The sequence below is a fragment of the Leguminivora glycinivorella genome, chromosome 26 (genome assembly GCF_023078275.1).
Source record: "Leguminivora glycinivorella isolate SPB_JAAS2020 chromosome 26, LegGlyc_1.1, whole genome shotgun sequence".
Lineage (NCBI taxonomy): Eukaryota > Metazoa > Arthropoda > Insecta > Lepidoptera > Tortricidae > Leguminivora > Leguminivora glycinivorella.
Genome location: NC_062996.1, coordinates 1,700,580 through 1,728,479, shown reverse-complemented (window position 1 = coordinate 1,728,479; position 27,900 = coordinate 1,700,580). Strand labels below are relative to the sequence as shown.

The following is a 27,900-nucleotide window of genomic DNA, read 5'->3' as shown; positions in this document are numbered from 1 at the left end:
TTCTGAGGCCAAAACATAGAAATTATCCATACTAATATTATAAATCGAAAAGAGTGTGTGTCTGTTTGTTTGTCCGTCGTCGATTTTTAACCCCCGACGCAAAAACGGAGGGGTGTTATAAGTTTTACGTGTCTGTCTGTCTGTGTGTGTGTCTGTCTGTGGCATCGTAGCTCCCGAACGGATGAACCGATTTCCATTTAGTTTTTCTGTTTGATACCTGAGTTAGTCGGAAGTGTTCTTAGCCATGTTTCATGAAAATCTACTACTACTAGGTACTATGTCACGGTCGGGGGTTTTTCCAAAATTTTAATTTTGTGGTTAAGTATTGTCTGAATTCTTTGTTGAAATCTTCGCATTTGTATGGTTTTATTCCACTGCCGATTCTTCCATGCGCAGCTAAAGAACTCTTATAAGTGAATTCTTTGTTACATTCTTTACATTTGTGCGCTTTCAAGCTGAGCATCCCGTGACGTCCATGGTAGCGTTCAACGTTCCACGCAACCTTGGAAGTCGCTTACAAGTTTCACCTCAACCATCAGCAATCTCCATTGAACCGTTCTCCGCAGCCCTCATAGATTCCCGTTTGGCTTTTTTCCTCGCTCTATATTCTCGCTGATATTCTGCCGGCGTTTTCCTTGTTGGCTTTGCAAAACCAATATCACTAGCAAGCCCAGCAGTTGGTTGATTCATAGAACACCCCCCCGTCCAAATTAGTCTATTACGTTGAGCTTTTTTACGCGCCCGGTACTCTTTTTGGTATTGGGCGGCGGATTTCCTTTTCTTCGATGTTTCTACTATGTTAATTGCAGAAGAATTAGTAGAAGGGATAGTAGTCAACGACTCCTTTTTCAGTTGCGTCTGCTTGTGATCACGGTAATATTGTGCAGTTTTTCTTCCTTGACCTGTTGAAGTGGATGTGCTTGTGGTTGCCTCATCGCTGCACCCTGGAAAATTATGTGTGTTTAGTAAAACATCCCATTTCGTCGATTGCTATAAACGAAGATTGCTTGTATTTTTATATGAATAATAGGGTGAATAAAAAAAAATCACTCTTTTGGAATTAGCAAACCTAATCACCTAATTACCACCGGCTTGGGATCCAGTAGTACATCTGATAATGGAACAAGCACGACGAAGGCTGTGAGGCATTTGTGTTGTATGGTGTTGGACATTTGCAGTTTGTTCTTTGTCAATTTTGTGTAGATTAATTGGTTAATTATTTTTTAACATAGTAATGGTAAATTTTTTGAATATTGTATAACTAGCTTAATTAATAGTATGTGAACCTGCCTTAGAAATCTATATTATTTGTGGTCATGGTTCGTTAATATTTCTTGTATGTGGGTAGCTTTTGCACATTGTAATTTTTCCTCAGTCACCCGTTGACCACGAACGCTGTAAAGAGTTCGAAACGTCGGAATGAATTTTTAAATTCATTATACGCGATTTAATCCGTTTCCATAGTTTTATTTCATGAAACCTAACAGTTATCAATCAATGACTTAGTCTATGAAGCCTTTGTGCAAATTTTCAGCTTTTTAAATCAACATCGTCAGCCCCCGCATTAAGTTTGAAATTTTGAAAATCTCATACAAACCTGAAAATTAATAACGTAGACGAATAAATAAATAAATAAATATTTTAGGACATTCTTACACAGATTGACTGAGGCCCACGGTAAGCTCAAGAAGGCTTGTGTTGTAGGTACTCAGACAACGATGTATATAATATATAAATACTTATATACATAGAAAACATCCATGACTCAGGAACAAATATCTGTGCTCATCACACAAATAAATGCCCTTACCGGGATTCGAACCCGGGACCGCGGCGTAGCAGGCAAGGTCACTACCGACTGCGCCAGACCGGTCGTCAAACGAAACGAATACTAGTAAGGAAAGAATTGTAACTCCTACATGAGCAAATGCGAGTTGTTTGTAGTGACATCTAGCGTCAAATAGCGTAAATTATCATCGTCGTCATCGTCAAGAGTAGAGATGCACCGAATATTCGGTTACTATTCGGTATCCGGCCTATTCGGCCTTTATTTTAATATTCGGCCGGATACCGGATAGTGACGTACTATCCGGCCGGATACCGGATGTGCTATTTTTGGTTGAATGATTTTGGAGTAAACAAATTAAATGTAAAAAAAACACAGTTACGGTTATAATACTTAAAATCACAGCCCTTTATTATTAAAAAAATAAACATTGAAACAAAAACGGACTCCGCGCGAAGTTCACTACGAAACAAGTCAAAACCTGCACGACGCGCCCGCTCCCTGCTTAAATTGTAGGTATTGTAGGTAAAATTCTGCTGTCCGAATATTCGGCGGCCGGATACCGAATATTCGGCCGATGGTTAGGCCGAACATTCGGTATCCGGCCAAACAACTATTCGTTGCATCTCTAGTCAAGAGAGAGAGAGAGACTAAGACATGAGTAGTTTGAGAGGGTTTACCTTCAGTGTCCCGGTCCTCGTCAGCTCCGTCACGGCGATCGCTCACTTCACGCGGCGCGAACTCTACCTCCACCTCAACTGCAAATAATAGTACATTTCGATACAAGTGCGTAAAAAAGAAAGTTCGTAACGGGTGGCGATAAATCAAAACACGACCGAAGGAGTGTTTTAAGTCGACACGAGTTACGAATTTCCTCTTCGCACGTGTACCTTAGGTACGATGTTTTTCAGTACAGATGGCTCCCTTCGGTCGTATTTTATCGCCACTACAACTTCGTTTTTTTCGCAACAGTATCTTAATGTACTATTTTACCACACCAACGCTCTCTTTGCTATTCAAAAACAGAGAGCAAAATTGCATTTATCCACAAGAGTGCAAAGTAATTTCATACAAAATTTAACTAGGCTGGTTACCTACAATGTTGATTTTGAATCATAAATATTGAATAGATTGATGAATTTGATTTAGTTTGATGTCGGCATATAGTTAGGTCCATTATATTTATATATAACCAAAGACCTATATAACTTCGTATAGACCGATAAAGTCTAAGAAAAAAACGTACCCCAAAACCATAGAGAAAAAGGTACGGTGAGCTAGATGGCCATACACCTTTGGGGTACGCTCGGCTAGATGGCGCTAATATTAATATTTGACATTTTAAAACATATCAAGCTAAGAATATGGGTCAAATTGTCAAAACTGAGGTTCAAAAGTTTTAAGCCTGTGTCGAGAGATTGGCATGTGATTACACATCTTACTTTGACAGTAACTCTCTTGAATACTCGATCCTCTTTGATATAACAATTGCTGTTGAGAAACGGGATTTACAATTAACTCACTAAGTGTCAAAACTATGACCACAGTATAAACTATGACCAGAGTACTATCGTACAGTATGGTCACTTCCGCTCCCCGCTGAAAGCGCCACCCACCCCCTCTCGGTTACCTCACATTTACCGCCTGTCGAAAACGCGAACAGTCATCCTGTCATATCTCACTCATACAAGCATCGTACGCGTCACCTATAAGAGCTTAGGATGTGTGCTACGAACGCGTCTCTTTCATATATTTGACCGCCAGTGTCCGAGATGTGCTATGGGGTCACTATCAAGTTTATCTTATCGCTAAACGACTATTTCGGCTAGATGTCAGAAAATGTAAATATACAGTCAGCATAAAGTCAATTCAGCTGGGATGACTTGAAAGTAGAATACTCAATCAGCAAAAAGTTAATTTAACTGGATGGCTAAGACTTAGAATGAATGAATAGCCAAACGTCTGGAAATATACATAGTCCGTATGATTAGCATATCTAAAAAGTCAAAAGTGAAGTTAGTTAATTGACGTCAACACAGAACGATACAGTAGCAAAACGTCCGGAAATATAATGTGTCATGGACGTCATGGTTTATAATAAATATGTAACAGTTCTTATTAACAGTGCGAGAAGGTTTGAATTCTCAAAGCACTTAAGCATTTTAAAACCAGACGTTTTGCTAACGGGTCGTTCGGCGTTTATTCTTTTTAGTAATAAAAACATTAAACAATCCAGACTTTTTGCTCCTCGACTGTTTAGCGTTCATGTCTGTTTTGTAATACAGACATTCGAAGATGAAGATGTTTTGCAGTTAGATCATTTTAAATTGTTACGTTTTAAGATCCAGACGTTTTGCTAAAGATGCATTTAGCATTCATGTCTACGTATCCACAAAGACATAACACAATCCAGACATGTCAGCTATATAGTCTTTTAGCGATAAGGTAAATTTGATAGTGACCCGTGCTATGACATGTCAATCGTATATCTAACACACAAAGCCCGTTTCTTAACAGCAATTGATGTAACATCTATTACAGGTGTATGGCATTTTTCCGAAAAAAGTTACAAATAAAAAAAACTAACTATGCTACTCTGTTTCCTATAATGGATCTAACTATACGCCAAAGTTAACGGAATTCAATAAAAACACGGTGTATCTTTAAACGAGCAATTATTTTATATTTATTTATAAATACCGGAAACCGCTCTAAGGATTTCGCTGAAATTTATTGTGTGGGGGTTTTTTGGGGGTGGAAAATCGATCTAGCTTAGTGTTAGGTCCCGGAAAAAGCGAATTTTTGAGTTCGAAACTTAATCGCCCAGGTACTTGCATTTAAATTTAATTATTAAATATCAAAATGTATAAATGAAAATAGAAATATTTATGTACAAAAAGTTTTAATTCCCAAATTAAATGTTCGCCGCTACATGATATGTAGTGTTGCATATTCAAACATACATTTGATATAAATATTATACATAATAACATAACTTAGTCTTAGTTAAATATATTGCTGTACACTATTCACTTGCTTATATTTCATTATTTATTTATTATATTTCATGATAGTGACACTTCGGCTGTTCAACAAGGAAATATCGACACTGAGTAACAGTGTTACTTATCAACCCAGAAAGGTCTTGCAGGCGACGGCACAGTATAAAACCAGTAATAATTCTTCTAACAAATTTTGCGCCGCGCGGTTTGTCCTTGAGTAGCGCTCGCACGCAGCGAGGTGCAGCGAGTACATGCGGAACCGGATGATACCAGTCGCGCCAGTACGGGCCGCGCTGCCGTGTCGCGCGAGAGAGCCAAATACCGATCGCGTCGCCGCTGCCACTGAGTCGTCATTATACTGTGGTTACGGTGACCGCTTTCCAACAGGCGGACCTTATCCCTGTTCGCCACCAACGTGAAGAAAATAAACAGTGCGTGGCACAGTTGACAATTGAATGCTCGAAGATTCCCGTTGAGCTTTTTTCCTCGCCCTATATTCCCGCTGATATGCCGCGCGTGTTTTCTTCTTTGGTAGTGAAAAGCCATCACTCTTCGGCCCAACAATCGTTTGTGGATCAACAGAAGGCCCAGCAGTTCGGCCTATTATAGCTTGCCGTTTGGCTTTTATACGCGCTCGGTACTCTCTCTGGTATTCCGCGGCTGGTTTCCTTTTCTTTTTCACTGGTCCTGCGTTAATAGAAGAATCAACAGTAGTGTCACTAGTTGTCCACGACTTTTCCTGCTCCGCTCTGCAATATTGGTAACATTGTGCTTTTCTGCGTGCTCGGTACTCTCTCCGTTTCTCCGTGGCTGCTTTCTTCTTATCTACAGATCTTGCGACGTTAATAGAAGAATCAGCAGTAGAAGGGTCACATGTTCTATTCAACAACGCTTTTTCCCACTCTGCTCGCTTTCGCGCCCTGTATTCACGGTAATATTTTGCGGTTCTCCCTAGAACTCTTGGAGGAATAGAAGTGGCTGTGGCTGCCTCGTCGTCTCGCCCTGGAAAATATACACGGTGCTTGTGAGCGTTACGAGATTTTAACAGTATATTCCTGATCCCATTTTAAAACTAAAATGTCATAGAGACTTTTCTTGATTTCGCCTAGTTTCAGTACAAAAGGCTTTTTTAAGTGTTGATGCCATTCGCTGCCATGCCAACTCCGTATAGACGGATAAAGTCTAAGAAAAAAAACGTACCTCAAAGCCCTAGAGAAAAAGGTACGGTGGCCTAGATCGCGTTACACCTTTGGGGAACGCTCGGCTAGGCGCTAATTAATATTTGACATTTTAACACATATCAAGCTAACAATATGGACCAAATAGTCAAAACTGAGGTTCAAAAGTTTTAAGCTTGTGTCGAGAGGTGGAAGTCTATGCACTGTGACTACACATTTTACTTTGACACTCTATAATACTCGATCCTCTTTGGTCTTACTTTCCTAATTGATAGATATCAAAAAGTGAGAAGTAAAACCTTTCAAAAAAAAGGGTTTTTAGAAAAATACACGTTAAAACTCATTTTAAGTGCCAGTTTTATGAGAAAATTTACTCTTTATGTGAATGTAAATACATTGAAAAATAGTAAAAAAAATTACAAAATTATTTTTATTTTTTTGGCAAAATGTTGAAATGAAATGCGTGGTTAAAATCTCTCGCAACGCTCACGAGCACCGTGTATTAGTATGTGAATGAGTGATAATGTAATTTCTAATGTATGTAAATGAGTGATAATGTAATTTCAAAAGAATAACCTGACAATTAATTGATATTCACAAGAGACGTACCTTGACATAATTAAACGTTTAACGCAACCTTGTTGGAACGTTTTTATACGATTTTACGGTCACCGGCATTAAAGAAGTGATGATTTCTGTACCTTGTCACTATCTTGTCACTTTTAATCCTTTGACAATTTCGTATGACATTTCAAACAATATGTTAATGTTAGACATGGTACAAAAATCATCACATATTTTTGCCGGTGACTGTACTAGTTATCAATTACTAAAAAAATATAACACATGCAAAATATACACTATGTAAAAAAAAAAACTAAGAACCTAAAAAAAAGTTATAACCACTATCATTTACGGACTTTAAACGCGGCCATTTTGACGCGCTCGATGGAGCGTAATCTGACGTCACACGTACGAGTCGGAGCGAGAAAAGAATAACTCTTTCTCGTTCCCACTTATAGACGTCAAGTGTATCAGGACGTCACGTTGCGTTTTGAGAATTTAAAAAAGCCGCTGTTTAAAAAAAATCATTTTCACTATTAAATTACGATAACTTTCAAAGTTATTTTGTAAACGGTATGTTTTTAGGGTTCCGTAGTCAACTAGGAACCCTTATAGTTTCGCCATGTCTGTCTGTCTGTCTGTCCGTCCGCGGATAATCTCAGTGACCGTTAGCACTAGAAAGCTGAAATTTGGTACCAACATTTTTTTTTTAATTGTAAACATAATTTACAGCATTACAGTCGAAACCAAAGCACTGTACAATTCAGTTTAGATATTATTAGGTGATTAACAAAAGAAATAAAATACGATCACCTTTCGTCCATCACCTCACAATACTGTAGACTAGGGCTTCCAAATACCGGACCTTATCCAATACCGGTATTCATTCCGGTATTGGTAATTTCAATACCGGGATCCCGGGATCCCGGTATTGAAATCGCGAAAGTATAAAAACCAAGTAATTTGCTTAAAATAACAATTTTTATTCAAAATCTCGTTTGTTACTTTTCATGAGTGTTATAATACAGCGAAATCTTGCCAATCCGACTTAGTGATGGGTCAAATCGAATACATTTCGAACTTCATATGTTTCAATTTCAACCCAAAACGGTTCGCAAACTTATGTGGCCAAGTCGGTTCAATTTCTATCGTTTATAAGTATACATAGTGCAAAGGGCTACGCCCCGTGCTCTTTATTTTTGTTATGAGTGGGACTGAGGACGCAGTATATAAGTAAAAGCAAGCGGGAAAGAGCGCTCTACTCAGGTGATTCTGTAGGGTTACCCTCATCTGGCAGAATAGTTTTAGTCAGAAACACACTTTGCATATGTTTCGCAGAAGCACTATCGGTTGAATGGTCATTCTGCAGAAAACTTGGTTGGCATTATCACTACCACCCTCGCATAAGACACATTAGGCAGAATATTGTTTTACAGAACATTACTCGACTTTGATTTAGCATAGTTTTATAATACCATAATAATCGTATAGCACATGAGCAGAATTATTACACGCTATCAAAAAGGAAATACTGCCCCAGAGTCACCGTTAGGTGCAACGACGAGCGAAATGAGGAGGAGTGTTAGGTATCTTGCATCCCCAACACATCCAACTCGCTATCAAAAAAAAAGCAAACTGCAACATTATGCAGCCTAAATATTATGCACAAATATTATCTGCGAAAGTATTGTTCGACTAGAAGACTATTATGTAGGGATGTACCGACTATTGATTTGGCCGACTAGGCCGACTACCGACTAGTCGGCGCTTGAGTGGCCGATTAGTCGGCTAGTCGGCCAAAACATAATTTTCGACTAAATTCACATTTTGAATGTCATATTTGGTTCTACGTTCGCGCTTTTTATGATTTTTTACAGGTTCAAAGGTTCATGCTAATATTTATACACATTTTCCATTTTTAACAAGCGGCTTGGCTTAGTGGGTAATGATCCTGCCTATGAAATCTGTAATCCTAGGTAGGAAATTTATTTCTGTGATGATTACAGAAATTTGTTGTTTTGACAAAGAAAGGAATTACGAATAGGTACATAATGCAACCATAATTTTCAGCTGATAATTTAGTTTTGTACTGTTTTTCTATCAGTAATGAAGTGCCTACTAATCGGCCTCTTTTGCCGACTAGTCGCCGACTAATCGCCGACTAGAAATGTGGCCGGATAGTCGGCTTTCCCGACTAGTCGGCGACTAGTCGGTATTTTGTGTATTCATTCTTCTATATAAATAATAACATACTTAATGTTTACAATATTTTAATTGAATGACAAGTGTGTCAATTCTGACATGACATACAATACTTTCTCTACCGGCCGTAGAGGTTTCATAGTACGAAATAGGTAACATAACGAAATTGGTATAACACCTCCCTCACAAATCCCTAAGGTCGGTTTTCTGCGGCTTGAATGGGTATTACGGTAGCCAATATCTGGTCTATGTGCCTTATCCAAATATCTCCAGCGTCCGTTCTAATCTCGTAATGAAGCCGGCCTAAGGTTTTAGTTATTGTTCCAAATTGCCATTTATTATGTCCGTTAGCATAATCTCTTGCTTGAACTCTCTGACCAATGGCAAAGCACCGCACTGTTGGTCGGTTTTCTTCGGGACTTTGTAAGTTGACCACGTACCGATGCCCGTAGGCGCGTAAAGCGTTCTAGTTCCTCCATCCTCGTCGCCAGTTTTGTGTATTCATTCTTCTATATAAATAATAACATACTTAATGTTTACAATATTTTAATTGAATGACAAGTGTGTCAATTCTGACATGACATACAATACTTTCTCTACCGGCCGTAGAGGTTTCATAGTACGAAATAGGTAACATAACGAAATTGGTATAACACGGTACATCCCTACTATTATGCACATCAACATTATGACAGCAAACAAGTCGGTATTACAAAAATCTGCGAAATGATTTATGCCAAAGCATATTCTGCGTAAGATGTTTCTGCCAATCGTGACTTCTGCCAAGAACTTTTATACGAATCAAATATATGCGAAAAAAGTTTCTGTAAGACAATAGTGAACCGATTCTGTAAGTTAGATATCGCCGCCAGATCGGACATTTCGCAAGAAGACGCGGCCATCCATAGCAAACCATGTTTTCTGCCAAATCGATCTCTTTAGGCTCGTGCGGAATAGAACCTTGTAGTTTAGTAGATAATGGTTCACTATTATCTGGCAGAAACTTTTTTCGCATATATTTGATTTGCATAATAGTTCTTGGCAGAAATACCTTACGCAGAATATGCTTTGGTATAAATCATTTAGCAGATTTTTATAATACCGAATCGTACATTGGCATAATGTTGATGAGCATAATAGTCTTCTAGTCGAATATTACTTTCGCAGATAATATCTGTACATAATATTTAGGCGGCATAAAGTTGCAATTTGCTTTTTGATAGCGAGTCAGATGTGTTGGGGATGTAAGATACCTAACACTCCTCCTCGCTTCGCTCGTCGTCGTACCTAACGGGGGATCTGAGACAGTATTTCCTTTTCGATAGCGTGTCATAATTCTGCTCTTGCTATACGATTATTATGGTATATAAAATTATGCTAAATCAAAGTCGACCAAAGTAATGTTATGAAATACATGAGATGATTTTTTTTGGAAACACATTGTAATATTTTGTAATCAATATCTGTGGTACAATTGCTCAAAGGTTAACTGGAAGAGATCCCTTAAAGGGATAAGTTCGCCTTTGTACTTGTAATAAGCTCTTTTTCCTGTGTGTTGTATTATTTTCTGGTACAATAAAGTGTTTTACTACTTACTACTACTACTACAATTTAGTGGTATTTTTGTTTTTCGTGGCGCTAGAGGCGCTAAAGCACTAATAAAATAAATCCGCCAAATCATTGAACAATTAGCCAAAAAAGGTAAATTGTCCCACATAAATAATTTTATTATTTACCACATTAAGAAATAATCATGATCAAATGATTACTTCGCGGAATAGGAACACGGATTACGCGGATCTACGGATTAGAAAAGTAATTTTCTTCATTTTGATAGTTCAGATTTCCCAATTTCGTTACTATAGGGAATGTTACGGCAAAGTTTTGCGCTAGAGTTCAACACATTAACGCACATGCACAGTAAACCATAGAGTAGCTACGTTATACGTTAGTTCGTATGCATTAACCAATTTTTTGTAAAATGTTTTATCTATGATATAGATGCACCAGGGCGATTTGTTTACAGAGGGTCTGTGGCCTGTTGCAACGTTTGACGTGTTGCTTTGTGTCACACTTACGTGCGAATTCACAAGTGCAACAAATGTGTCAAAAAAGGTTCGCGACTGGCCCTCCTCAATAAATGCTTTTGACACGCATCTTTATCTAGGTAATCATCGAAAAAACTATCATTTTCATACAAATATTGTAAAAACACCAATTAGAGAATGTGTCAAATCGAGAAACGAGAGCAAGAAGCAAGATTTACGCGTGTAGCGACCGTCATGGTGCAGAAATGTAACGTTTTTGATGAGTAATTTACGTTCATTTGGCAAAATTTGTTAGTTTCTAAAAATACCGGGATCCCGGTATTACTAAATTAAATACCGGTATTGAAATGTGCCCAAAAAAAGGCGGGATCCCGGTATTGGAAGCCCTACTGTAGACACATTTGATACACAATCATCCATCTGCTTGCAAACACATCACATTCTGGTGCCCATGACAAAAACGAGTTCAACTGATTTAGAGCCCGCACAGCTGGTGAATTTCTATGCGCTACAGTTCGTGTAATTGGGGCTGCTAAAAGGTTGTGCTTTCGCGGTCTTAATAGATTTTTGGGCACAAATGGAACACCAAGTTTGACAATTCTTTCTACGAGTTCGGGACAGTCTGTATCGCCGCGTAAAATTCCACATGTCAATATATCAATCATGCCGACAAAGTGGTAAAATAAAAAGTGGAAAAAAATGCTTTGTTAGGAAACCCCCCCCCCCCCACATGTAAAGTGGGGACTGATTTTATTCAATAAATAAAAAGTTACTAATATGTTTTAAGGTACTTTAGTTTTAGTTATTATATTTTACTAAAATCGTTTTTTGATAATATTAATATTTTCGGAAACAATCGCTCCTAAAGGAAAAAAAGTGTGGTGGCCCCCCCACCCCTCTATATTTTAAAAAATATGAAAAAAAATCACAAAAGTAGAACTTTTTAAAGAATTTCTAGGAAAATTGTTTTCAACTTGATATGTTTAGTAGTTTTTGAGAAAAATAAGAAAAACTATATACGGAACCCTACACTGAGCGTGTTATTATATTTATATTTTTATTTTGGCCTATTTGGAGTTACGTCCATATTCCCTATTATCAGTGTCAAGTGTCAATGTCACCGTGGTGAAATAACGTGTGATACTATACAGCACGACCACGGATGATTTTATTAATTCTGATGCGGTACAAATTCACGAAAAAAAATGTACTTTTTTGTACTGACGTTTAAAAAAAATGTACCCTTATGATTTTGGAGTTTCGACATAGGGCCCGTGGTCGTGCTAGGTAGGTACTCCCTGGCACGACCACACTATATTTAATGAGATTTTAAATTTCTGTTGCAGTACAAATTCACGAAAAAAAATGTACTTTTTTGTACTTACCTTTTAAAAAAAAATACCATCATGGTTTCGGAGTTTTGACATGGGGTGTGGTCGTGCTAGATAGGTGGTACTTCCTGGCACGACCACACTATATTTAATGATTTTTTTAATTTCTGTAGTGGTACACATTCACGAAAAAAAATGTACTTTTCTGTACTTACCTTTTTATAAAAAGTACCCTTATGGTTTCGGAGTTTCGACATGGGTTGTGGTCGTGCTAGATAGGTACTCCCTGGCACGACCGCACTAAGTTTTTGAAGTAATTTACATAGTACAATTTCAAAACACTTGTTTAGTATTCATTTGACCATCAAATTAAACATAAATATAGTGTGGTCGTGCCAGGAAGTACCACCTATCTAGCACGACCACACCCCATGTCAAAACTCCGAAACCATGAGGGTATTTTTTTTTAAAAGGTAAGTACAAAAAAGTACATTTTTTTTCGTGAATTTGTACTGCAACAGAAATTTAAAATCTCATTAAATATAGTGTGGTCGTGCCAGGGAGTACCTACCTAGCACGACCACGGGCCCTATGTCGAAACTCCAAAATCATAAGGGTACATTTTTTTTAAACGTCAGTACAAAAAAGTACATTTTTTTTCGTGAATTTGTACCGCATCAGAATTAATAAAATCATCCGTGGTCGTGCTGTATAGTATCACACGAAATAACCCACTGTTGGACAAGCCATAACTCAAAACGGGGATCATTTCTTTTGTCCCTTGTAGACTATTTAGAGATATTCATATTAATATAATTCCCATAGTATACTTACGTGACATATATTCGTCTCGCGGTTCCTCTTCACAAGGCGGGCCCGGGCTCACCTCGTCTGGGGCTGAACACGGAATAACGCATAATTAATGCGGACACATGTCCACTTGTCCAGTGACCGTCACTATATTGTTACGGAACCGCGCACTCTGATTGTTGTGGTTTTGTTAGGTAAGATAATTTCGTCATCATTGCGTACAACCGGCAACCTTCAAATCAAGAGTGAACAGGCATCTTCTGGGCGAGCTCACTCCATCGAAGGCCACGTCTTTGTCTTTGGCTAGTCTGTGGTCAAGAGTAAGCCCATTTATAATAATAAAAAAAAACCGATATTTCGTGTGATAAACGGCTGATCATTATCCATTCGTGGATGTCAGCTGCCACTTCGTTGGTGGGCTGAGGAATGGGGACGAGGCCCGGGAGAAGATGGGTCTTGGAAAACTATTCGTGGCTATAAATGGAGATTATTACTTACGTGACATATATTCGTCTCGGGGCTCCTCTTTACAAGGCGGGCTCTCCTTGTCTGGGGCTGAACACGGAATAACGCATAATTAATGTAAGCACATGTCCACTTGGCGTAGAATAAATTTAAGTGGAGAATGTCGGCCCCAGGTGAGACTTAAACTCACGGCCACTGGATCGAATACTCCAGCGCTCTGTCAACTGAGCCACCAAGACTTCAACCAAGCCATAGTATTAAGCGTAATTATTTAGGGATCTTGATATAAAATTACAAATGTACTTACGAGACATATATTCGTCTCGGGGCTCCTCTTTAATAGGCTGGTCCAGGCTCACCTCGTCTGAAGCTGAACATATAATAACATATGTATATTTGGCCTTTTTACCGGCACTATGGGTGCAAAATTTTAACATCCATACTAATATTATAAATAAAAATGTGTGTGTGTCTGTTTGTTTGTCCGTCTTTCACCGTAAAACGGAGCGACGAATTGACGTGTATTTTTAAGCAACCCCTAGAATGTAACGGAAAATTCTGAAAAATTACAATTTTTTTTGTACCAGAGAACAATTTGAGGGTGTGAGACATAGAACTTTTTAATTTTGATAAAAATATGCATCACCCTAAGCAGTAGTTTATAATATAATAATAGATACTCACGTAAAGAAGGCTCGGCAAACTCACTGCACAAGTCATCTTCAAGAGGTTCATCCATTTTCTCCTCTAAAACATAACATTGGATATAGTTCAGTGTGAACATACTTAGTCGGTCTTAAAATTCTGTCAGTGGCTGTTTTTAATTTACTATGTTAAAAAACAATTAATTAATTAATCTACACAAAATTATAAATAAATTATAATATAATCCTTTCTATAGTTTTATTTCTTGAATATTTATTTATTTAGGAATTCCATCAGCTTTAAAAGATACATTACAATTTACCTTTGACTGGGTTAAATTGTGGCGTAGGAGAGGCTGGCAACCTGTCACTGCAATGCCACAGTTTCGTTTTCTTTTAACCCCTTATTTGCCAAGAGAGGCCCTGAAGCTTTAGTAGTTTCATGTGCTCTGCCTACCCCGTTATGCGATACAGACGTGATTGTATGTACACTACCGTCAAAAAGTTTAAGACCAAACACGATATATGCAAATAATCAACATTTCATGAAGTTCCTATGAGAATATTACTTTTCAGTACCTACAACCGACAAAATAAAGCGTATAATAGTTTTTAAAAAGGGATCATAATAAGAAATAAAAGCTAAACGTTTTTCTCATCGAAAAATCCTCCTCGACGCTTTTTCACTTCCGAGCAGATTTTTGGCATTCTTGCTATAAGTTTGTGTAGCGTTTCTTGGCTAATGGATTTCCACTCGTATTGCAGTATCTCCCATAGAGCTGTTGCAGATGTCGGACATTGTCTTCGGACTCTACGGTCGAGTTCATCCCATAAAAGTTCGATCGGGTTAAGGTCTGGGGATTGCGGTGGCCAAATCATATTTTTTAACACACCTTGGCGTTCTTTATTGACTGTGTAGCTTCTACAGATCTTTGCTGAGTGTTTGGGATCGTTGTCTTCTTGCAGAACAAATGGGTTGCCGATCAATATAATAAGATTACGTTGTTTTCTATTGATTACAAATTTAGTTTGATGATTTTTAGAAGGGTTTATAACAATGACACTGAACATTGTGTTTGGTCTTAAACTTTTTGACGGTAGTGTATGTATGTATGTTACCTTTGACTCTCAGTTCTGCCTCGAGCCTCTCCCGCAGCTCGGTCTGGCAGCGCAGCACCTGCATCTTGAAGGAGCTCGCCTCCCGCAGGAGCCGCAGACACTCCTCGCAGATACCGCTCTGGTCATCATTGCCCAATGTCAGCTACAAGATGTTATTATTATTATTCAATTATAGGCAGCTATTCAGCTGATGAGCCTATGTCACACAGTGTCTAATGATTTATAGTTAGCAAAGTCATGTCACTATCTTATTATTTAAAAGCAATTTGTCTAGTCTGTTTTTAAACACATTCACTGAGGGAGCAGTAACAACACTATCCGGTAAACGGTTCCAAGCCGCTAATTAACAACACAATTGGATAGGTTTTTTTTTTAAGAGACGGTGTCGCTCCATGATACACATCAGGAGTTCTTACACTAAAATATTAAAAATTATACAGTTAATTATTTTCGTCTTGGGATGCCCAAAATCACCATACTGCATAGAGCCTTCGCTTCCCTCGATTGCGGGAAAGCCAAGATTCTATTACAGTAGTAATGTTTTTGAATATTAATGCCTTGAAGCAAAAGTTCATTTCTTCTGTCCTCGTTCCGAACAAACTCCATCATAATATGACACACATCCTCCAATCCACCACACTCATGCAGCTTTAGTAGTAGTATGAGTGCGTTTCAGTTTTAGGCTGTGACCTCGGGTCACGTGGCTGTTGATGTCCAATAGAAATAGTTTATTGTGACAAACAAGCAAAGAGCAAGAGTATCAGCAGGGATTTCCGTGTTATGCAGAATGTGCACGGTGCTTGTTAACTTTTTTTATATGGGGTAGGGCCGGTTGTATCAAACCTTCTGTCACCGTTAAAGCGTTCGTTAAATTTTATTGTATGGGAAGGTCCATAGATGTCTGCTGCGTGACGATGATGCGTCTGTCAAATGTGCTTGATGCAACTGGTCCTTAGTAGGCAAATAAGCAGACAGGATGGTAAGCTATCGCTGCCGCTAAACTAAAACATATTCTTAAAGGTCATTGGGCATTTTGTTCGGGCATTTGACCCACAGCATACCCAAACGAAATAGGGCTAGGAATGTAGGTAAATGTAAGTACTACTGAGTGGCATGAGTCGCATTCTTGCAGGGTATGGGAGAATTGAGAAAAAAAATAAAAAGGATTTCTTATCATTCTAGAATTTTTTCAATGAATAAAGTCATAACTATTGGATTTTTTCAAAAATACTCAGAATAGCTGCTGATATGTTCCATTGCTGTTATACACTCGCGGACAGTAAATACAGGTCACTGACCCTTTGCTCCACTTTGGGCCAACTGGGCAGGGCTTTTTCCAAACTTATACTCGTTATATATTATAGGTCTGTGTAGCCACCAAAAGCAATGTCGATAAATCATCTGAAATAGATGCTAAGGCCAGTAGTAAAGTAAAGAAGGAACATATAGACATAGATTAAATATACTTTATATTTAATCTATAATATGGATGTTATCGTCCACAGCATCCACATCCACACACATAGATAAAAAGTAGATTTCTAGCTAACTACCTATCTAACTACTAGCATACTTATTACAATATCTTGTGTTATTCTTGTGTCTTATTCGGTAAATATTCGGTATTCGGCAATTTCGGCAAGTTTTTCAATGTTCGTGTTCGGTCATAGTTTGGTTACATTGCTGAACATTTACCGAATAAAAAAAGTAAATAAATAGTGTAAGTTGTTTCGTAATTCATCAGATAATGACATCCTATTTCAGCATTCTAAGGGACTATCAAAAAGAGTTAAAAATGCGTTAATGTAAAAAATACATGCGTTAAAACATACAATAATTTTGTAAATAAAGTATCTTAAAAAACAAAAATCAAAATTTTCTTGTGTACTCTAAGCCAGGATTTAAAATATGGCTCAACCGAATATTCGGCAAAGTCCGTATTCGGCCCATCTCTAATATATTGTTAAATAAATAAATAATAATAGAATAAGAAAAAGGTAAGGATTGTTTGGAAGTGCCCAAAATGCTGGTCGCGGTGTCGCTCTGCATAGATATTTTGCTTCACTGCCGTTACGATAACTCCTTGTAGAGCCTCCACTGACGGCCACGAAATTTCAACCACAAACTATGCAAAAATTTAGCTACCAAACAAGACATATTTGCGACTACCATACTATTCAATATTCTCTATGCTTGAGACGTTCGAGTCTTGACTTACTTTGATCACGAAGCATTCTTCGATCATGAGTGAGTATATCTCCGTTATGCCGTGACGAGTGTACGGCGTCCTCAAATATTTAGCCGGAGGCCGCTGCAGGCAGCAGTGACACTGGTTTATCGACTCCATCACAGTACATCAAACCGCTCAGAGCCCGCACGGTTAAAATAATATTCAGTTTTCACGTGTTTCACAATGTTTGTGCGATGAAGCCAGTAAACATTGAGAATAACAGGCAAAAAGAAAGGTGAAAATATATATACTCTTCATAGGTTAAAGAGTGACCAGTCGAGTTGACAAATACAATACATGACAAGAACTGTCAGAAATGAAACTACTACAGAGCCAACATAAGTACTGTGGTGTTGGCGTAATTGCATACAATTTGGCTAGTCACTCGTTTTTTTTAAGGCCCGCCATAAAAATAAATAAATACTGGGGACACCTTACACAGATCAACTTAGCCCCAAACTAAGCAAAGCTTGTACTATGGGTGCTAAGCGACGATACAGTGCGCAGTGACCCTGCCTGCTACAAAAAAAAAGCGGGGATGCAATTTTACTGGTTCCCTAGGTTTGATACCCTAGACGAGTGTAAAAGGGGAGGTAAAGGCAGAGAAAAGAGACTTTATTTAGTTTAGTCTATGGTAAAGGTGACATATGGGTTGTTCTCTGGTCTAACTAAACACAGAATTATAATTAAACCAGAATGAGTAGTTAGGCCAAAAAGTGTGTCCACATGAGAGGTTAAAGTTGGGGCTGGTGTCCCTCTCGCACTTATTACCACTATCAAAATCATTTGAATGACGTCATCACTGTCATCATTTGGGGATACCAGTTCAAAGTTACTACCAAATCTACTAATACCCAATTAAAGGTTTTTAATAATTGCGCAATTTTTTGGTTTTATGGCTTCATAATAATGACTTACCAATTCGTTACAAGGTATTAATACCCTTGCCTCGATATAATACGAAAATAATTTAAGAAGTTTATAAACTTAGTTATCATACAGGTAAAAATACTACTACTATAGTAATTTTTTAACACTGGTCACACGTGCGAGAGGGACACCAGCCCCAACTTTGACCCTCTCATGTGGACACACTTTTGCTAGTCTGTCAAGAACGCCTTTATGCGCAGGTGATAAGGTTCAATTTAGTATGGCAAAAAAAAGTGTGAGCTCAGTCCCTATTGTAAGTCGATGGGTCTAAAAGCTACACAGAGGGACAGGGGAGGAAAAACTAGGGGTTAAGTTTAGATTTAAGTTATTTTTTCTTTTATTTGTTGATTTTATTGTGTTTAATTTTTTTGTAATTTTATCAAGAATACACGCTGGTTTCTTTTTGTGAAAATGCCCTTTTTTATGAAAAATGCGATGAATTTCATCACGCAGGCCGCCTCGTAAGACTATGTGTGGCACTGAGGAACCAGTGAAGTCAGGTCTATGGATTGCTACACTGCTGTCCCGCTTGCACTACTCCGCCGGGGCTATTGCCCTTAATATTATACAAGTAAAAGTATGACTATGTGGCCTTATTTGAAAGTTAATTTTAGTCTCTATCGGAAAATGCCATGAAAGTCATCACATTTCTCATAAAAAAGGGAATTTTCAGCAAAAGAAACCAACGTGTACCCTTGATAAAATTACAAAAAAAATTAAACACAATAAAATCAACAAATAAAAGAAAAAATAACTTAAAACTAAACTTAAACCCTAGTTTTTTCTCCCCTGACCCTCTGTGTAGCTTTTAGGCCAGAGAACAACCCATATGTCACCTTTACCTCCCCTTTTAAACTCGTCTAGGGTATCAAACCTAGGAAACCAGTCAAATTGCATACCCACTTTTTTCCTTTGTAACCACCGCAGACTGGCGATTATTGATTTTAAGAAAATTATTGAAATTTTTTCTTAAAGTACTTTAATGGTACTTTCAAATGATACCAATATTGATAGGTTACGATGAATAAGATTAGAGGTATATCTGCTTGAAACGAATTTTGCGCGAGGTGTAATTTGGTAGACGCCGAATGTATGGGAACGCGTGTCAAGCGGTACTTCCCGCCTACAGGTATGTGCTTGTAGTTTGCTTATTTATTATCCGATCGTAGAAATTTCAAAAGCAACAGATAGCTTAATAATGTAGCTAAATGATTTATATAACATATTTTTTAGCTAAGTGGCCGTTTTCATTGCCTTTTTGAGTCACAAAAATCAAAAAAGAAAGTAAAAAAAAAAGTATTTTTTGCATTATTGTTAATTAAAAAATAACTAACAAAACTATACTTTTCACATATAAGAAATCTTAATCAGCATGTTATACGCTTTCAATAGACACCTCATTTTTCAAAATTGGATAAGGGGTTCTAGACAAATTGGCAAAAAATTGAAACCCGGGACCATGATCTTTGTGACGTCATAGTTAACCCCCCCACAGTCTGAGAATGCGACAAGTCATTATTTCGTACTCAGTAAAGTCTAGCGATCACAACGATACCACTTGTCAGCAGTATACTCTCCAGTCACATCAACTTTTTCCGAGACCCTCTCGCCGCTCTACTATAAGAATGTCCTATAATATTTATTTATTTATTTATATACATAGAAAACATCCATGACTCAGGAACAAATATCTGTGCTCATCACACAAATAAATGCCCTTACCGGGATTCGAACCCAGGACGGCAGGAAAACAGTTGTGAAATTGTATGGAAATCCGTGCTCTCGATCTGATAATGGCCGCTGTACACATGGGGCCAACGGTTGGACCAACCATTGGTGGACCCCCTTGGCCAAGCGTGTTGAGGGCTACTTGGCCGTACGTCGGCAGTTGGCGCCAGCGCTGGTCGGCCAACCGACTGGTGTCGGTTTTTTGTCCTCATGGCCGCTGTACACATATGGCCAACGGTTCCACCAACCCTTTGTGAAACCCCTTGGCCAAGATAAGAGCCGCTGTTTACACATTGGCGAACCAATCACTTGGCATTGGCTCTTCATGAAAGATGGACGTGGAATGGAAAAGTCTAGGAAATTCTAGGTCATAGACGTTGTCAGAAAATTTTTATTAAAAAATAATAACCCCGTAGTAAAATTAAATTATTTGAAATATTAACAATTTTTTGAATATTCTGATAAGAATATTTATCTTTTTTAGGAAATACATTAAACATTTGCAAGGTTATTTTATTTCCTAAAATCTACACTATTATTGGCATAGATAAACTTATTATTTTCGTAAATATTTCACTACTGTCCTCTCTGACGGCTGACGACCAACTGAATGAAGCGCCAACGTGTAAACGCAGTTGGCCATTGGCGCCAAGATCCTTTGATGTGTGGACAAAAAACCGACACCAATCGGTTGGCCGGCAAGCGCAAGCGCCAACTGCCAACTTACGGCCAAGTAGCCCTCTACACGCTTGGCCAAGGGGGTTGGTGAAACCGTTGGCCATATGTGTACAGGGGCCATTTGATGTGTGGACAAAAAACCGACACCAATCGGTTGGCCGGCAAGCGCAAGCGCCAACTGCCAACTTACGGCCAAGTAGCCCTCTACACGCTTGGCCAAGGGGGTTGGTGGAACCGTTGGCCATATGTGTACAGCGGCCAACATCAAAGGATCTTGGCGCCAATGGCCAACTGCGTTCACACGTTGGCGCCTCATTCAGTTTGTCGTCAGCCGTCAGAGAGGACAGTAGTAAGATTGACGAAAATAATAAGTTTATCTATACCAATAATAGTGTTGATTTTAGGAAATACAATACCCTTGCAAATTTTTAATGTATTGCTTAAAAAAGATAAATGTGCTTATCAGAATATTCAAAAAATACATACACCAGTGGTTCTCAAATTTGTTTTCCCATGGAACACTTTAAGAACGCAAGATATCTGACGGAACCCTTAAATGAAATAAATAAAAAAAATAGTTTATTGCAATCTTTATTTTAATAAGTAATCATAATAGTAAAATCTAATCATTAGATTGTAATGTGAGGTATTACATGAAACTGTTTTTTTAACAATTGGTGAATATTTGGTTTTATGGAAGAGAGTTGAAGTTGCATATCAGGTAACTAAAATTCACACGGAGCCCCCAGAGAGGCTTTGCGGAGCCCTAGGGATCCGCGGAGCACACTTTGAGTATGGCTGCTATACACTATAACCATTTCTGCTTCGAATCACGGTTTATAACCAATGTTTAACCATACAGTTTTTGAGAAACAAAGTTTCTTGTTTCGAAACAAAAATGTCTATATTGATTACGCAAATGCATGATTTCATCTCGAAATATTACCTCGACAATAAGCCTCCATACTATACTCCATTCTCTTACATAGCTTACTTCTAAGCCTATATTTTGCAACTGTAAACTTCTAATAAGTATTGAATGACACATAACATAAGCAGGGCCCGTAACTTTCATGCCGATGAAATAAATAAGACCGTCTGCATAGAGGTGATTGAAGAGTTTTATTTAATAATTAATCATTATTACCACTAGTTCCATTGCCTGAATTGTTTTAAATTAAGTATAAAAATTTAACTTCTTTGAATTAATTATTGTGACCTTTCCGCTATTTTGATATAATTCGAATGAACTTTTGCTTTTATTTTATTTTGTTTTCAATTACTTTTATTTGAATATTTTGACTTTTCCGAATAAAATTGTATTGCTATGCATTTAAGTAATCAATTTATTTCATTTCCTTCACAATTATTAATTTTATTCTCAGAATCTGTTTAATGTAAATGACATCTAAATTCGAATGTACCTAATGTGTTTTATTTAAATTGAATTTAAAATATTTATTTCATTGATGAACTATTTCACGTCACTGTATTGAATATTGCATCTTAGATCCTAAGAAATACAAAACTAATTAGCACGTTAGGTTCAACTGTAAGTGTTAATTTGATGCAATAAATTGAAATTGAATTGAATTATTCATCAATTATTTTAATCATGACTTCAATTCTTTACATTTTAAAGGTTTCATTCCACTATGCATTCTTTCATGGGCAACTAACCTATATTTTTCTCTAAATTCTTTGTGACATTCTTTACATTTGAAAGGTTTTATTCCACTATGCATTCTTTCATGGACAACTAATCTATATTTTTGTCTAAATTCTTTGTAACATTATTTACATTTGTAAGGTTTTTTTCTACTATGGATTCTGTCATGACTAACTAAATTGCATTTAATGTGTAAATTCTTTGCTACAATTTTACATTTGTGCGCTTTCAGTCCACTGTGGATTTTTTCGTGAGCAACTAAATACCTCTTATGTGTGAATTCTTTGTTACAATCATTACATTTGTATGATTTTATTCCACTATGGATTCTTTCGTGACTAACTAAATTGCATTTATGTGTAAATTCTTTGCCACATTTTTTACATTTGTGCGCTTTCAGTCCACTGTGGATTTTTTCGTGAGCAACTAAATACCTTTTATGTATGAATTCTTTGTTACAATCATTACATTTGTATGGTTTTATTCCACTATGGATTCTCTCATGAGCAACTAAATTGTATTTATGTGTAAATTCTTTGCTACATTTTTTACATTTGTGCGCTTTCAGTCCACTGTGGATTTTTTCGTGATGAACTAAATGAGTTTTACGAGTAAATGCTTTGTTACAATCATTACAGTTGTATGGTTTTATCCCACTATGGATTCTTTCATGAACAACTAAATAAGATGGTTTTGTGTATTCTTTGTTACAATCTTTACATTTGTACGGTTTCATTTCACTGTGGATTTTTTCGTGGGAAACTAAATTACCTTTACAAGCGAATTCTTTGTTACAATCTTTACATTTGTATGGTCTTATTCCACTATGGACTTTTTCGTGGTCAACTAAATAACTTTTACGAGTGAATTCTCTGTTACATTCTTTACATTTGAATTCTTTTACTCCACTAACACCTAAAATATGTCTTCGTGCGTAATGTGTTTCGACATGCCGCATTAGAGTAAGTTTCGACGTGAACTGCTGACTGCACATGTCGCAACAGTAGACATCGTTATTCGTTTCTGGTGTGTGTGTGATATTTTCCTGTTTGTGTGTGTTAAAACTAGAGTCGTGTGTGAGGTGTGTGGGACGAGTATTGTCTGTGTAGGCCTGTTCCTCGCGGTGTGACGTCACGGGGCACGGCTGACTCTCGCGCTGTGACGTCACGGGGCACGGCTGGCTCTCGCGGTGTGCCGTCACGTGGCACGGCTGGCTCTCGCGGTGTGACGTCACGGGGCACGACTGGCTCTCGCGGTGTGACGTCACGGGGCACGGCTGGCTCTCGCGGTGTGACGTCACGGGGCACGGCTGGCTCTCGCGGTGTGACGTCACGCGGCACGGCTGGCTCTCGCGGTGTGACGTCACAGGGCACGGCTGGCTCTCGCGGTGTGACGTCACGGGGCACGGCTGGCTCTCGCGGTGTGACGTCACGGGGCACGGCTGGCTCTCGCGGTGTGACGTCACGCGGCACGGCTGGCTCTCGCGGTGTGACGTCACGCGGCACGGCTGGCTCTCGCGGTGTGACGTCACGGGGCACGGCTGGCTCTCGCGGTGTGACGTCACGCGGCACGGCTGGCTCTCGCGGTGTGACGTCACGGGGCACGGCTGGCTCTCGCGGTGTGACGTCACGCGGCACGGCTGGCTCTCGCGGTGTGACGTCACGCGGCACGGCTGGCTCTCGCGGTGTGACGTCACGGGGCACGGCTGGCTCTCGCGGTGTGACGTCACGCGGCACGGCTGGCTCTCGCGGTGTGACGTCACGCGGCACGGCTGGCTCTCGCGGTGTGACGTCACGGGGCACGGCTGGCTCTCGCGGTGTGACGTCACGCGGCACGGCTGGCTCTCGCGGTGTGACGTCACGGGGCACGGCTGGCTCTCGCGGTGTGACGTCACGCGGCACGGCTGGCTCTCGCGGTGTGACGTCACAGGGCACGGCTGGCTCTCGCGGTGTGACGTCACGGGGCACGGCTGGCTCTCGCGGTGTGACGTCACGGGGCACGGCTGGCTCTCGCGGTGTGACGTCACGCGGCACGGCTGGCTCTCGCGGTGTGACGTCACGCGGCACGGCTGGCTCTCGCGGTGTGACGTCACGGGGCACGGCTGGCTCTCGCGGTGTGACGTCACGCGGCACGGCTGGCTCTCGCGGTGTGACGTCACGGGGCACGGCTGGCTCTCGCGGTGTGACGTCACGCGGCACGGCTGGCTCTCGCGGTGTGACGTCACGCGGCACGGCTGGCTCTCGCGGTGTGACGTCACGGGGCACGGCTGGCTCTCGCGGTGTGACGTCACGGGGCACGGCTGGCTCTCGCGGTGTGACGTCACGGGGCACGGCTGGCTCTCGCGGTGTGACGTCACGGGGCACGGCGGACTCGCGCGCGGTGAGTCGCGGAGGCGCTCGAGCTTCACGTAGCACCCTAGCGTGAGCTGCTGAACAGCTCGCGAGGGCAGAAGCGCTGTGCCAACTTCGTACTCGCCAGCTTAAGACAAGGAAACACATCAAACACATGTCTATTTCCAAACAACAAAAAGTTAAAATGGCCATTGAACATCCAAACAGATGATCAAGTAATTCAGTACTTATTATGGAAATGTTGGAACTGCAACTACTTATTAGCCTTACGGAAATATAGTTCGGATCTGGAAATCGTTACATATTTTTAATATGCGCATGTCACATAAGGTAGAACACTATATTTAGTCTCAGAGGCACCTAAGCGAATTTTATGCACTAAGTGGTAGGCCCGCCACCGGGTCTTTCAAAATAGTGTGTAATATGGCCACCGCTGTAGTAAATAAAAAAAACATTTTTGGTGTAAATCTGGCCCGCCTCTAAAATTCCTTCAATTTTTGCCAATAAAAGTTTGCACACCCCTGATTTAGTGTTTGGAGAGCTTGTTATTAATACAATTCTAAGTATGTACTTACGTGACAGATATCCGTCTCGCGGCGCCTCTTCACAAGGCGGGGCCGGGCTCTCCTCGCCTGGAGCTGAACGGAATAACGCATAATTAATGTGGACACATGTCCACTTGTCCAGTGACCGTCACTATATCATGACGGAACGAACCTCTGATTGGTTGGTGTCATTAGGTTAGGTAAAAAAATTTCGTGTACTTCGTGTGGTTAATGGCTGATCATTATTCATTCGTGGATGTCAGCTGCCACTCTGTTGGAGGGCTGAGGAATGGGGACTAGGCCCGGGAGACGATGGGTCTTGGAAAGCTATTCACGGCTATAAATGGAGTAGATTATATATATTACACATATTGAGCGATCTTGATATTAAATTACAAATGTACTTACGTGACATATACTTGTCTCGGGGCTCCTCTTTACAAGGCGGGGCCGGGGTCTCCTCGTCTGAAGCAGACCATGTTATAACATATTATAATTAAAGTGAACATGTTCTGTGATCGGCACTATTGGTGCAAAATCCATACTAATACTATAAACGGGAAAGTTTATGTGTCTGTCTTTCACGGCAAAACGGAACGACGAATTGACGTGATTTTTCAAGTGTGTATAGTTGGAGGTAAATAAAAAAAATAAACAGAAATTGAGTTATCTGGTCTTACAACTAAGTGACAGTTATGTAGGTACATTTAGGCATTATCATTAGGATTTGCTGGTTCCTACACTAGGCAAAGCCTGTCTCGTATCGTAGGTAACCGTTTCAGACATGATATTCCATTGACGTGATTTGTGCGAAGGCCAATAAAGGTATGGAGAGTGACATAGGCTACATTTTATCTCTTTCTAAAACCCCATTTCCCTAAAATGGGGGGATGTGGAATTATGTATGGAACATTTCGCAATTTACGAATTTAAACGAGCGACGCCGCGGACAATAGCAATGTAGTTCTTCATAAAGCTGTTACCTATAAATGAAAAGCCAAACTTCCAAATTTCAAATTGATAATTAGCAATGGTTTTGAATCTAGTATACTATACTCACGTAGAGAAGGCTCGGGGACCCCGCTGCACGAGTCATCTTCAGGAGGTTCATCCAACGCTTTCTCAGCTAAAACATAAAATTGAATATAACTTAGTATACACAGAAAACAACCAATATCTGAGTGAACAAATATCTGTGTTCATCACATAAATAAATGCCCTTTCTGGGAATTGACGCTGAGCCACTCTCCATTAGGCCTGATTGGTCTCCAAAAACGTTATGTCAAAGCTTTATTAATGAATTTATTTGTACAAAGAATACCAACAGCCATGAAAGATTACACTGTACCTTACAACCGCCGGGAAGGGAGGCACGTGAACTCTTCCGAGAGATCTGAAAGCGCCTCAGGGAGAAAACAAAAGATCCCCGTTCTGAGTCATGGCTTGTCCAACAGGTCTCTATCGCCATACAGCGGGGTAACGCTGCTAGCGTGATGGGGACCTTTGGACCCGGCATGGCCCAGAACGGGTTCCTGTAGGTATCCTACTTTTTTTTTATATATATATGTAGTAATAATTGTTTTTTTAATTTTATAATTGTATGGTACTTATTATAAGCTAAAACTAATTATCCAAAATCTTTACCTTTGACTCTCAGTCCTGCCTCGAGCCTCTGACGCAGCTCGGTCTGGCAGCGCTGCACCTGCACCTTGAAGGAGCTCGCCTCCCGCAGGAGCCGCAAACACTCCTCGCAGATACCGCTCTGGTCATCATTGCCCGATGTCAGCTACAAGATGAGCAAATAGAAATAGTTGATTTCTGACAAACAACAAGCAAGAAAAAGTAGACTCAAAGTAAGATCAGCAGGGATTAAAATTTTCTGAGTTACGCAGTGTGCTTGTTTAACTTTGCAATGTGCTTGTTTAACTTATTCATAAATTCCTTTTATGTTGTACCAATGTCACATCCTCCGAGAGCTCCAAACTTCTACTCTTTTACTCAGTTGCTTAGAAAATTCAGTAATGAATAGGGTAAATAGCCTACATGTTTCTAAAGTATGACTCTAATATGTGCGGCAAAACAATATTATGAATGACAAATTTTCCCTAGGTAATGATTGAAAGGGTGCCTAAAAGGCTGGACGCATTGCCCCCTGGATAGCTATTTTGATATGCTGGCGTTACGATAACTCCTTGTTGAGTCGGCGCGCTAAGCCTCCACTGAGGGCGCCGCAGTTTGAACGACTAACTCCGCAAATATGTAGCTACTGCCAAACGAGACATACTTGCGATGTTTGAGGCTTCACTACGGCAACTGTACGAATATCGTGCATCATTCACTTACTTTGATCACGAAGCACTCTTCGATCATGAGCGAGTATATCTCCGTTATGCCGCGACGAGTGTACGGCGTCCTCAAATCTTTCGCCGGAGGCCGCAGCAGACAGCAGTGGCACTGGTTTATCAATCCCATCACAGTACATCAAGACTGCAATAAGTTCAGACGAGTGTAGTTTGTGTTTGTCCGATCAAGCCGATGAATATATTGAATACAAATACATGGTTGAATATTGAAGAAAGTGACTTAAGTATTAGTTTGTTTCCAAAATCGTTACCAACTT

The 27,900-nt window shown here is 39.6% G+C and overlaps 1 protein-coding gene across 3 annotated transcripts; it reads right to left on the bottom strand.

Annotated features, from left to right (window-relative positions):
- Positions 1-84: 84 nt before the first annotated feature.
- Positions 85-27,900, bottom strand: LOC125239984. Of its 3 annotated transcripts, XM_048147779.1 has the most exons (8): positions 17,368-17,650; positions 15,150-15,291; positions 14,071-14,133; positions 13,694-13,756; positions 13,420-13,476; positions 12,946-13,008; positions 2,467-2,544; positions 85-944 (listed from the first exon to the last, which is right to left on the bottom strand). In XM_048147779.1, the coding sequence occupies exons 1-8, from the start codon at positions 17,494-17,496 to the stop codon at positions 529-531; spliced, it is 1,011 nt and encodes a 336-aa protein (XP_048003736.1). In that variant the 5' UTR covers positions 17,497-17,650; the 3' UTR covers positions 85-528. The 3 variants fall into 3 exon arrangements, with proteins under 3 accessions (XP_048003736.1, XP_048003735.1, XP_048003734.1); XM_048147778.1 differs by lacking the exons at positions 85-944; positions 2,467-2,544; positions 15,150-15,291; positions 17,368-17,650 and adding exons at positions 4,771-5,790; positions 26,925-27,066; positions 27,624-27,900; XM_048147777.1 differs by lacking the exons at positions 85-944; positions 2,467-2,544 and adding an exon at positions 4,771-5,790.

Coding starts and splice junctions, on each gene's coding strand:
- LOC125239984 (XM_048147778.1), bottom strand. CDS start 27,752: ATGGGATTGATAAACCAGTGCCACTGCTGTCTGCTGCGGCCTCCGGCG. Junction 27,067..27,623: donor AAGAGTGCTTCGTGATCAAA/GTAAGTGAATGA, acceptor CTCATCTTGTAG/CTGACATCGGGCAATGATGA. Junction 13,477..13,693: donor CCGAGACGAATATATGTCTC/GTAAGTACATTT, acceptor TTCCGTGTTCAG/CCCCAGACAAGGAGAGCCCG.